The sequence below is a fragment of the Cryptomeria japonica genome, chromosome 4, assembly GCF_030272615.1.
Source record: "Cryptomeria japonica chromosome 4, Sugi_1.0, whole genome shotgun sequence".
Taxonomy (NCBI): Eukaryota; Viridiplantae; Streptophyta; class Pinopsida; order Cupressales; family Cupressaceae; genus Cryptomeria; species Cryptomeria japonica.
In genome coordinates, this window is record NC_081408.1 from 586,241,315 (window position 1) to 586,253,782 (window position 12,468).

The window sequence follows — 12,468 nt, forward strand, 5'->3', positions numbered from 1 at the left end:
TCATGTAATCAAGAGAGAAATGGCCAACAAATATACTCAACAAAATAGTGTTGTTGAAAGGAAGAATAGGACCTTATTGGAAATGGCATATTGCATGGTACAATCCAAGGGTCTTCCTTTGTTTATTTGGGTAGAGGCTATTAATACTGCATCTCATATTTTGAATAGATCTCCCACAACTTGTTTACAAAACATCAGTTCTAAAGAAGCATTCAATGGATAGAAACCAAATATTAAGCATTTTAGCCTTTTTGGTTGTGAAGCATTTGCTCACATACCAAATGATATTAGAGAAAAACAAATTGATAAGAGAAGTTTAAAGTGCATCTTTGTGGGCTATGATGATAAAAGGAAAGGATATAGGTTGTATGATCCTAGTGTGAAGGATGTGTTTACAAGTAGGGATGTCAAGTTTAATGAAGGATCTGAAGATATGATAAAATCCTCTCTTCCACAAATGGCCATAGATAATGATGAATCTTCCAATGATTTTGAAACTAGTAAAAGTTTTAAGGAAACCTTTGATATAGTTGAAGAGTTTAGTCCTCCAAAGACCAAGAGTCTTCAAGAGATTTATCAAGAGTCATGAAATCAGTAATGCTCTAATGACCACCATAATGAAGACCAATGATCCTCAAACATATGATGAGGCTAAAGGAAAGCATGAATGGGAAGAAGTTATGCAAAATGAGTATGAATCTTTAATAAGGAATCAAATTTGGGAGTTGATGGACTTACCCGAAGGCAAGAATGTGGTCAACAATAAGTGGCTATACAAGACTAAGTTCAACTCCATTGGGAGTATTGAAAACCATAAGGCAAGGCTAGTGGTCAAAGGGTATTCACAAAAAAAGGGAATTGACTAAAAAACTTTTGCCCCAATAGCAAAGATCAATACTATCAAGACTATTATAGCATTGGCAACTCATTTGAGATAACAAATCTTGGTTCCCTACACTACTTTCTTGCATCCAAGTATGGCAAAAAGACGATGGCATTTAACTCTCTCAAACAAAACATGCTCTAGACTTTTAAAGAAAGTTTAGGATGGAAAATTGTAAGAATGTCTCTACTCCAATTACTCCATGATTGAAGTTGACCAAAGATGAGGAAGACATTTCTTTTGCAATATTCAAGATTTTTTACTTCTCCTAAGGTTCCACATTAGGTGGCAACAAAAAGAATATTTAGATATATGCAAGGGACTTTGACAATGCATGTTAAATATTCATCTCATGGAGATCTACAACTTGTTGGGTATTCAAATTCAAATTGGGTGAGTTGTCTAGATGACTGCAAAACAACTCTAGGTTATGTTCTCTCTCTTACTTTTTATCCCATTTTATGGTGTAGCAAGAAACAATCTACTATTGCTTAATCTACTACAGAGGACAAGTATACCAGAGCAAATGAAGTAGCTTAAGAACTAACTTGGATCCGGGCATTCTATCAAAATTCAAGCAACATCAAGTATAACCTTCTTTACTTCATTGTAACAATCAAAGTGCCATCTTGTTGTCCAAGAATCCAATGTTTCGTGTTCGAACAAAACATATAGAGCTCTATCACCATCATATCAGACATCTCGTTCAGCAACAAGTGATTCATCTTCAATATCACAGAACAAAGGATCAAATCGCATATATTTTAACGAAAGCATTATGTGAGACTAAGTTTGTATTGCTTAGAAATCTTTTGGGATTACAAGTCACAACTCTCTGACGGTTGTCATTCAAGCGGGATTATAGTGAATTCCTACCATTATATTAAGTGAATAAGTGATTGTAAAATGGGTACCTAACAAGGCTTTAGGTTGGGACCCATCTTTTCTAGATAACATGAGGAAATTTAGAAAGTTAGTATATTTAATTTATAGGAGGATGCTAGAATAAATTGATTATGCCATTGTCCGCACAAACCAAGAGCCACTTCCATCCATCTTATACCATCCATGCAATTCATGTGCAGCCGTCTTATGCCATCCACGCCGCTTCTCTCACCTGTCTGCTATAACTGCTGCAGCTAACTCTATGCTACAGTAGACAAAAAAATTATTATGTATTTTACTATAAACTGAACACATGAAACTGGATTTTTAGCGCTCCAGTTTGCAGTGTTATGCTCTGTTTGGTGTCTCTTTGTGCTGTTATGTCTATTTTTCAACAGCCATCTCTTCAGTATTTTGACCTGTCAATTTTTTTTCTCAATGCAACTATCAGGTCTATAGAAATATGCATTGTTCATAGTATCATACAAGGTTGAATCATATACAACAGGACATGGAAAAGACTCTTTGCACTTTGCAGACTCTCAAAGTGGCCTGTAAAACAAAATGAACTTGATATCCCAATCCTAGTTGGGCTTACTTTGCAATTTGATTAATAATATAACCCCACTTTAGATAGATAATATCTGGTCAACTCAAACATGGAAAATGATAAGTGACCTATACTAGTGGATTAATTTATAAAAGTAATAACAGCTACAAGAAACATGCATAGTGTAGCTGTCAATTACATCTGATCTTATGATGGCAGTTACGTACACAACTTCTCTTTCATTTCCTTTTCAATATACAAAATTTGCATCTCATGCTGTATCTTAATTACTCACACTACTTCACCAAGTAGTAGTTCCATTTCATCAACTTCTGGTGGCTGGTCCGGTGCTCGGCCTGCATTACCTTCAGCTAAAATTGCTTTCGCTTCTTCTTCGGTGACATCACTGTAAATATGAAAGCAAATGAATCATTAATCTGGGAACTTTCCATTATTTAAAGAGGTAAAGAAAATCTTCCAATTACATAAACAATTGCATTTCTACTTACCTATCAGCTGCTTCACCCTTGTTTATCAAAGTCAGATTCTTGGAAACTATTAGCTCCCAAAAATCATTGAGTCTTTTACTCCGGCATTTAATTGCTAGTTCACGCATGAAATTATTGAATCCCATTGGTTCCTGAAAACAAAATCTATTAAGACAAAATAGTTTGAACAGTACGTATGGAAGCCAGACTCTAAGCCATTCTATAATGGGACAAATACTTCATAAGGTCATACGGATATTCCAGATCCAAGAAAGACCATTGTAATATTGACCTAGGCCAAAAACAAAATTATAAGACATGCAATGTTGATGTGGGGTCCCTTGCCCCATCATATTCGAATTTCTATAGTTCCTTGTAGCCAGGTGAGGATTAAGCGAATCGGGGATGGCATTTGTCATCATATCTAAATCAACACATGAATGCACCCGGATGAATGGCAAGGTTTAATGTAAAAGATGGGTATCTCTTTCCTTCCTCAGCAATCTCTTAAAAGGCTTTAACAATGCCTAACAAGGTTTCAAAATGAATGCCATCTGGGACAGATAGGACATGTGTGCTTCAAATAGACAAAAACAACTCAGTTTCCTCAAGTGCACCATTCATAAATCATAAATGATGTTCTAACAAAAAAAAATTGTGCATTGTCAATAGATATTAAAATAGTTCATATGATTAACTTATAAAGTTTATATAACAGTAGTGAAAAGGATGGTAGACACCACTGACAAACCTCTTGTTGAACACATCCACTTCGCAGTGCAAGTAGACAATCCAGAGCTTTACTGTATGTGTTTCCATTGTAAGAGTTGTCCAACAGATCACTGATGAGTTTTTTCATTTCTCGGATTGCTTTAGGAACCCATTCATCACTATCACGGCGTGCCAACATAGCTTCAAAATCTTGAACTGGTGTCAAGCCTCCAACTTCTTCTACTTTCCTAGCTGCAAGACTTTCAAAGGAGATATCACTTTGCAGGTCAACGGAATCATCTTTACCAACCTCTTCAGACAATGGGGCTTTGTCCCTCCAAAATCTCTTGGACATTTTGTCTTTCTGTTGAGGACAAGAGCAGCAGTTATGAACTGTGTTCTTTGGCATCCAAATTATCAATTTTGCAGATATGTAAAGAGTTTGAATATGAAGCTGGATCCACTTTACCTTTGGATTCACTTTCAATTGAAACTGGCTACAAAATCTATTTAAAGCAAACTCATTTTCAGAAACAATCTCTGGGTCAGGCTCAACTATCCTCATAAGAAGATCATCAACTGGAGGAACATCTGCATCTGGATTCCTCAATTTTGCATCAAGAGAACTGTAGAATCGCTGCACATTTTTGAACAAATACCAAGAAAAATACATATCATATCCAGAAATATTAGGATGGAAGATAAAAAAATTGCTAGGCATATATCTTTCAAATAAATAAAGACCATTACATTTTTAAGATTTTTTCAAGATGTATTCATTTTCTAGACATCAATTCTTATACCACAATGTTCAATCCACTTCACTAAACAAAACAAAAATGGAAACAGAATGAACAAAAAACCAATTAAATATAAGCACAAAGAAGCAGTAACATGAACAAACAGTTACTAAGTTGACAGAAAATAGATTGTAAACACTCACACAATGAAAAGAATCCACTTCACTTTCCAAAAAAAGAGAGAATGAACAAAAAACCAATAAAATATAAGCACAAATAAGCAGTAATATGAACAAACAGATACTAAGTTGACAGAAAATAGATTGTAAACACTCACAAAATGCATATAAAAACTGCAAATTGATCTTTAAAAGTTAAAGATGACCAGATTTCTGAGTGCTCTCTTGACTCGGCACATTTTTTAAATGAAACAAACTATGAAATTGACCAATCAGGGGAGTTATAGCTGAATGCAGTTTGACAGCTGTGACACGAGGCATCTAAACTACACCAAAAGGATGAGGCTAGTTGCAAGAACACATTCACTAAAAAAATCAAGTTTGGGGGTAATATTTGAATTCTAAACATAATTTTCCGCTTTTCTAAATTTCCCGAATTTTTCTCCAATTAATGGTGTTAAGTGGGTTCAGCCACAGGCCTCTCTAAGTAATTTTCCAAAATGTGTTCCTCCCCTCCAAGAATTTCAAAATAAAATTGTAAGTTTTGATGGAGCTTCTAGGCGAAACCCTAGAGCTTCACGAGCCAGATGCATGACTCGGAGAAGTTTTGATGCTCTTAATAGAGTGACCTCTAAGAACTTGGTTGACGGAACAAATAATGAAGCAGAAGCTAATTCCTTGGTCCTAGATTTTCAAGTGATTGCTCAGTGCAATATTTTGAAAATCCACATAGAAGGAAACTCTATGATCATCATTAAACCCATTTGAAACAACAATTTGCCTAGTTCAAAATTAGAAAATATTATAAAATTAGCTTGGCCATTAATAGAAACCTTTGAATCCTTCAATTTTGGACAATGTCCTCAGGAAGCAAATAAGATAATAGACATTTTTGCTGATTTTGGGATTGAGACAGAGGAAGGGCTTATCATGAACATTATTGAGTGATTGGAGGTCCTCGGAGATATGTTGTCAAATCCCCTTTCTCCAACTGTCTTTAATACTATTATTATTAATTAATTAAAAGTATTTTCTAACACTAAATTAATATGATTAATAAAAAATAGGATTAAACATATGTATTATAAAATTAAAATTAAATTAAATTAAAATTTCACGCCCAAGAATAGGAACCATGACTCCTAAAAAGGCAGGTATATTCCAGTTCAATGGTCATTTGGGGTTTCGACAAACCAAAGCAATAAACAATATTAATTATAATGCAAAATAAAAGAGACAAAAATGACAATTCAAAATAACACACAGATTTAACATGGTTCACCCAATGTGGGCTACATCCACAGAGAAGCAGTCGTCCAATTTCTTTTTATTATCCAGCAAAGAGTAAATTACAATCTCATAACAATTTACATTTTACAGCCACTTATTTATCAAGCTTTTTTGGTGGTTTACAAAGATCGATTTGCATACCGAAATAACAACCAATTTGATTTTCACTCCCCCGTAATTGATTTGGGAGGAAAACGTGGCTATCAAAGTCACCAAAATTTAAGCCCAATAGCATGATCAATTACCACATAGCAACAATCTCCACTTGGAGACTAATCAAGCTCCACACCAAACAATCTATCACTTGGAGACTAATTCTAAAGTAACACCATTGCACCTATAGCTCACACTAGAGTGATGCACCTAGACTTGGCTTGTTTCTCATTTCCACTATTATCATGTGTGAAGGCCAACTGAAACTGAGCAAAAATACAATTTTCCCGACACACAACATATCTATAGGATTTTAGCTAGTGTGTATCTCTTCCAACTTCAACTATCCATCTTCTAAAACTAAGCGTATGAAATGATACCTAAGTTGCATATTTTTAGTCTTGGAATGAAGAGCTGAGTTTTTTGCAAGATGAAAGACTCTCTGACTATCACTGTGCAACCTACTATTCTCCTACAGTTTGCCCGACTCCTCCATAAACCTTTATAACCAAATCATCTCTTTACTAGCCTCTATAGCAGCAACATATAATGCTTCCATTGTTGAAAGTGCAACAACCTTTTGCAAGTGTGAAATCCAACTAATTGTACTTCCACCTACAGTAAATACATACAATGTGGTGCTTATCCTGGTATCGAAATCACTTGCCAAATTTGAATCAACATATCCTTGTAAAGTAGAATGGGAACCTCCAAAACATAATGCCTAAGCAGTAGAACCTCTCAAATACCTGAGAATCCACTTTACTACATTCCAATGCTATTTTCCAAGATTGTTCATATACTTGCTCACATTTGAGTCAACATATCCTTGTTAGTAGTGGGAACCTCCAAAACATAACGCCTAAGTAGTAGAACCTCTCAAATGCCTAAGAATCCACATTACTACATGTCAATGCTACTTTCCAAGATTGTTCATATACCTACTCACAACTCCTATTGCATGTGCAATATCTAGCCTTGTACACAGCATGGCATACATTAAGCTACAAACTACTAAAGAGTATGGAACCTTGGACATGTAGTCCATCTCCTCTTATGTATTGGGACACATCTCCTTAGTCAATTTAAAATGACTAGGCAAAGGTGTACTAACTGGTTTTGCATCCTACATTTGAAATCTTTTCGACACCTTCTCTCTATGTACTCACTTCGGGACAATGTTAATGTGCAATTTTTCTTGTCTCTTGTTATTATCATTACCAAAGAGTTGTTTTGCTACATCCAAATCCTTCATAGAAAATAACTTTGCTAATTTCTTCTTAAGCTCATTTATAAGTTGCATATGAAATCCGACAACAAGCATGTCATCAACATATAATAACAAGATAATTTAGCTACCATTATCCAATCTCTTAAAGTAAACACACTAATCAAAATGACATCTGTTAGAACCTTGTTCAGACATAAAACTATCAAATTTCAAATACCATTGCCAAGTTGCTTGCTTCAAGCCATACAAACGCTTCTCTAACCTAAACACTAAGTCCTTACCTTTGACCTCATATCCCTATGGTTGCTGCATGTAGATTTCTTCCTCCAAATCTCCACATCTAGTTGTTCAAGATGCAAGTTTTCTATAGCCACAAGATTGAGAAAAATTATAATTGGAGTCATTTTAAGAAGGGAAAAATTTTTATCAAAATCTATACCTTTCTTTTTTGCAAAACCCTTTACAACAAGTCTTGCCTTGTACCTCCTTTTTCCTCCATCTTCTTCTTTCATCCTATAAACCCATTCGTTCTACAAGGCTCTTTTACCTTCAAGGAATTGAACCAAATCCCTAGTTTGGTTTTGTATCAAAGAGTCCATTTCCTCTTTCATGCCTTGCTCCCACTTTTTTTGGTTTCGACCTACATTGGTTCTTCATAACTTTTTATTTTACAAGAATGAGTCAACAATACATGATACAATGGAGGAGAGTATCATTCAGGGGGTCAACTTGTCTTGCTAGATCTTCTTGCAAGAGTTTGAGGTACCAATTCTTGTTCTAGCCAATCATACAAGTATAGGCCAATATTTACCTAGCACTACTATACTAACAAGCTATTCATTAAAAACCATGTTACTCATCTCTAAAAGCAACTCTCTTCTATAATCAAATCCAATATAGCAGTGTGTTTTGTTTATGTGATGCAATTGAAGTCAACATTATTTTATCTAATTAAGTGTCATCAAGATTACATTTTTTATCAGTATAGTTTGTGCTCAAAATGTTGTCGTCGAACAAATACACCTCACTCAACCAAATAGCAAGTAGAATGATGAAGGTCGAGGAAGGGGACTCTCACATTATCATATTCTTCTGATGTCGTAGTTATCAAACATACATTACCTATGTCAAAGTTGCAATAGTGCAATTTTGTTTGTGTGCATTCAAGTGTTTTGAGTATGTTCATTCTTTTGTACCATTATGCTATTGTGGTGTCTTCTAGTACATCTTCTATCAGCAACCTCATGAGGTGTCAATCTTTATTACTCATTGTTTTTCGGTCCTCTTCATCAAGTCTATCCTCATGTTGATGGAGGATCTATGCTTGAATAATTGATTTTATTTGCTCAACATGCAATTTTTTGAAGATCATATAGTGATGGGACAAGAACTTAGACGAGCTGCTGATGTGTCCATTGCAGGTTTGTCAAAATAAAGATTGTGTTGAACTTTGATTGTTTTTACTTGCAAGTCTCAATGAGTTCATTGCTAGCACAAATGTAATGAGGGTTTGAAATATGTGCGATAGCATTTAATGCATTACAAGTGCTTTGTAATGGCCACTCCTTTGTTCCATGTGGGTCATTGTAGTTCTGATTAGGGATTATTGAGTATGTTTATTGCAAGGATGTAATATTTGATTGCCATGTAAATGAAATCTAGTTTTGTTGATACTTTGTTGGATGTATCTCCTTCCTATTTGTTGTTCATGAATCTATTGCCCAATGGAGTAAACATTGATCCAAATTGGTTGGAAGACAAAACATTCATCATTCAAAGAATCCTCCATCAATGGTAGGAGTAGATTAGTTTTAGTTTAGTATGCATGTCGTTCATGATTCATTTCTGTAAACTAGGAGACAATCTTAAGCAAACCTAAACAATTAAATCATCAAAAAATCATGTCATGCATATTTACACCTTGCCATTGTGTATATAATGTCAAATTAAATTCACCTAAAAGGATTAAAATACTGCTGTCATCTATAGGTGCATGTGCAAGGTGTGTTATCAGCTATATGAGAGGTTTTTATGCAACTAATTTTTAACCTAATAACAATTATAGGGGTCAAGCATACATTGGATATAGCTGTCATTGTTGCAATCAAATTACATCTTAACTGGTTTAAAACCTTTGTTTAAGGTTACAAGAATACCCTCTTAAGCCTTAGCTTGGCTCAAAGTACAAGAGAGAATACCCACTCTCGTCAATTGGACTTTACCCCTCCTCAATCTGTCGATAAACTCCTTTTTACCTTCTTGATGACACCCCTGGCCTTGAAGGTGAAACTAATTTCTAAGATTGTGAAGCAACAGTTTTGGGATCCACCAAGACCACCACCAAGGATCTATACACATTTTTTACACCCGTTGCATATTCATTATAGCATTGCCAACAATGTTGAAAGCAATATAAATTGCTTAACAAAAGACTTGTTTCCAATGACCTGCAGCATGGTATCAAACTACCTCCAGCAGCTCCCAGCACACCTGCAGCAGCCTGCAGAACACCTGTAGCAGCCCATTGAACACCTGTAGAAGTCTGCTAAACACTTAGCAGCCTATGAACACTTGAAGCAATCTATACAACACCTGAAGCACATTTAAAAGTGGCCTGCACGTTAACTTGCAGCATGTGCCTACCGTAAGAACCTTTCCAATCCAAACCACCCAACCGGTTTTGAATCAATGTTGGAAACCTCTATTTAAACTTGGTCTTCGTCTTACTCAGATTTCAGAAACAACATACACTTTTTCAGGTTTTGACAGGCCTTGGGCAACTCCTCACAATTTTAGTGGTTCTCATGTTTACTTGGTTGTTATTTTTCAAAATCTTGGTTTAGCAATTGTCAGATCTTTTTACACTTGTGCCTAAAGTGCAATTTCAAATCACTGACAAAGATAACAATAAGATCAGAAAAAGGTCTCGACAGACATAGAACAACAACACATCAGAAATTCGCAAATTGGTGCTCAAAACATATGATGCCAATAGAAAACAAGCCAAGATATGTCAACCATAGATGGACTACTGGGCGAGTAGTCCAAAACTCATAATTTTTTTGGCCTAGTGAGTAAACTTGCCATTTACTCACCAAAAAAACTCGCCGAGTTTTTGCCAAAAAAAAACTCAATGAGTCTGCCAAAAACTCACAAAAGTAGGTGTAAAAGTCAGAAACGTCAAAAAAGTCAGTCAAAATTTAACTGTGTTCTCTAGTTTGCAGCTCAAGAGGAAAAACACCCTCCCAAGCCTTTCCAATGTGATTTGCATAATTTAAGTCAATTAGAAATGGATTTGGAGCAGATTTGAAGTGGATTTCGAAGCAAAATCAGATTCCCAAGTAGGTTTTCTAAATTTTTTTCTACATTTTTTCGAAAGTCGCATCTAAGTTAATAGAAAATCAACAATGGTCTTTCCTAAGTAATCTAAATTGATTTAGAGTCCAATGAACAAGATTTAACACCATTTTTTTACAATTTTTACTGATTTTTTCACTGTTTTTTCAAGAATCTCTACTTTTCCAAAAAAATTCAAACCCTAACACCTTTTATTTCTTTATTTCAATGATGTCGATAATTATTTAAATGAATTTAGTTAGTTTGCTAAAAATTCTAACTAAAATATTTAATTTGTGTTTTCACTTTGTATGTGTAGGTTAACCATTAATTTATAATGGCAAATAGAGAAGGTTCTACAATGGGTTCAGCTTCAAGGTCTGCCCGTTAGTAGATGCACGCCCATCTGGATATGTAGGCACTTGTCCTAAAGGTGCTAGAGACAAGGCTTGGAAGTATGCCTTTGCAAGACCAGAACCTAGGTCGATAATATGCATTATGTGAAAGACTATTTCATGGAGGCATAAACCGCCTCAAATACCACCTTGCAAGCATTAGTAAGCATGATGCTAGGGGATGTCATGTGGCCACAAAGGAAATAAAAAAAGAGAAATGAATGCCATACTTGTAGCTAAGGAAGAGAAAAAGTTGCAAAGGGAGAGGGCAAAACTAGCCATGAGAGAATCCATAGCCGAATCTCAAGGTGTTTCAATCAACCTTGAAGAAGAAGAAGCAGCACTTCAGGGCACAATGGGTTCTCTTCATGGCCCACGTATCTGCAAATCCAGCATCGCCTCGGCCACCACTTCAACTACTTCTAGTAAAGCACCAGCTACATCACCATTAGTGCCACGGTCTATAGGTGATTATTTTGTGCCCAGGAACACAACTGGAGCACAACCATCATTAGAGGCAATTGCGTGGAATAGGGAGGTGCATGAGCAAACAGACATTGCATGTGTCGATTTTTGGTACTTCAAACACATCCCATTCAATGTGGCAGACAATCCTTATTGGCTTATTTTGGTTAATGCATTGACAGTTTCGGGAAAAGTATACAAGGCCCCTTCTTGCAAGGACTTGGGTGGGAGGTTAGTAACTTAGTCCACTTATTTAATTTTTAAATGGTTTTCTTGTTCTTTTAAACCAAAATTGTGTACTAAGACCTAATTTCACTTTGTACTTGTAGGTTGCTCACAAATGCAGTTGATAGGGCAAGACAAGTGGTGAAAGACCAAAGAAAAGAATGAAAAAAATATGGCTGCACTATTCTTTCCGATGGGTGGACAGATGGCAAAAACCGCACCATCATTGATTTTTTGGTTGCTTGCAAGAATAATGTCGTGTTCTTGAAATAGGTGGATGCCTCCAACAAGGTGAAAAATGCTGAAACTTTGGCTCTAATGTTGGAGCAAATTGTCGTGGAGGTGGGAGTTGAAAATGTGGCGCAAATAATAACCGATAATGCAACAGCATATGTGGCAGCAAGTAAAATTCTCCAAGAGAGACACCCCACTCTTTTTTGGACACATTGTGCAGCACATGTCCTTGACTTTCTTTTGGAAGACATAGGAAAACATATTTGGGTGACACCAATTGTAGAAGATGCAAAGAGGATCACAAAACACATCTACAATCACGCTCGAGTTCTTCACTTGATGAGAGAACACACCCAAGGGAAAGAGTTGGTAAAAGCGGGTGTCACAAGGTTTGCAACAATTTTGTTAATGTTGCAAAACATTCTTGGTGCATTGACGGCTTTGAAACAAATGTTTGTGAGTCAAACATGGTTAGACTCACCTTATTCAAAGAAGCCTGAAGGAGAGGCTGTTGCATGCATAATCTTCGACAACCTATTTGCACAAAGAGCTACAGAGATTGTGAACATAACTTCAAAACTTGAATATTTAATTATCTTTTATTCAAGTCTCTCATTATTAATTTGTAACTTTAACGATTAACTTTTTTTGTAATTTGTATTTTTCAATTGTAGGTGTTGGAGCCCTTGGTTAGAGTTCTCCA

The 12,468-nt window shown here is 35.7% G+C and overlaps 1 protein-coding gene across 9 annotated transcripts in view; it reads right to left on the bottom strand.

Moving 5' to 3' along the window:
• Positions 1-2,299: 2,299 nt before the first annotated feature.
• Positions 2,300-12,468, bottom strand: part of LOC131076270 (ATP-dependent DNA helicase 2 subunit KU80) — an 81,139-nt gene continuing 70,970 nt past the window's right edge. For all 9 annotated transcript variants that reach the window (XM_058013369.2, XM_058013361.2, XM_058013363.2 and 6 more), the window contains 4 exons: positions 3,987-4,154; positions 3,558-3,881; positions 2,828-2,958; positions 2,300-2,724 (listed from right to left, as the gene is read on the bottom strand). In XM_058013369.2, coding sequence (XP_057869352.2) covers positions 2,610-2,724; positions 2,828-2,958; positions 3,558-3,881; positions 3,987-4,154 — 738 coding nt within the window. In that variant the 3' untranslated portion in view covers positions 2,300-2,609. The remainder of the gene's footprint in view (positions 2,725-2,827; positions 2,959-3,557; positions 3,882-3,986; positions 4,155-12,468) is intronic.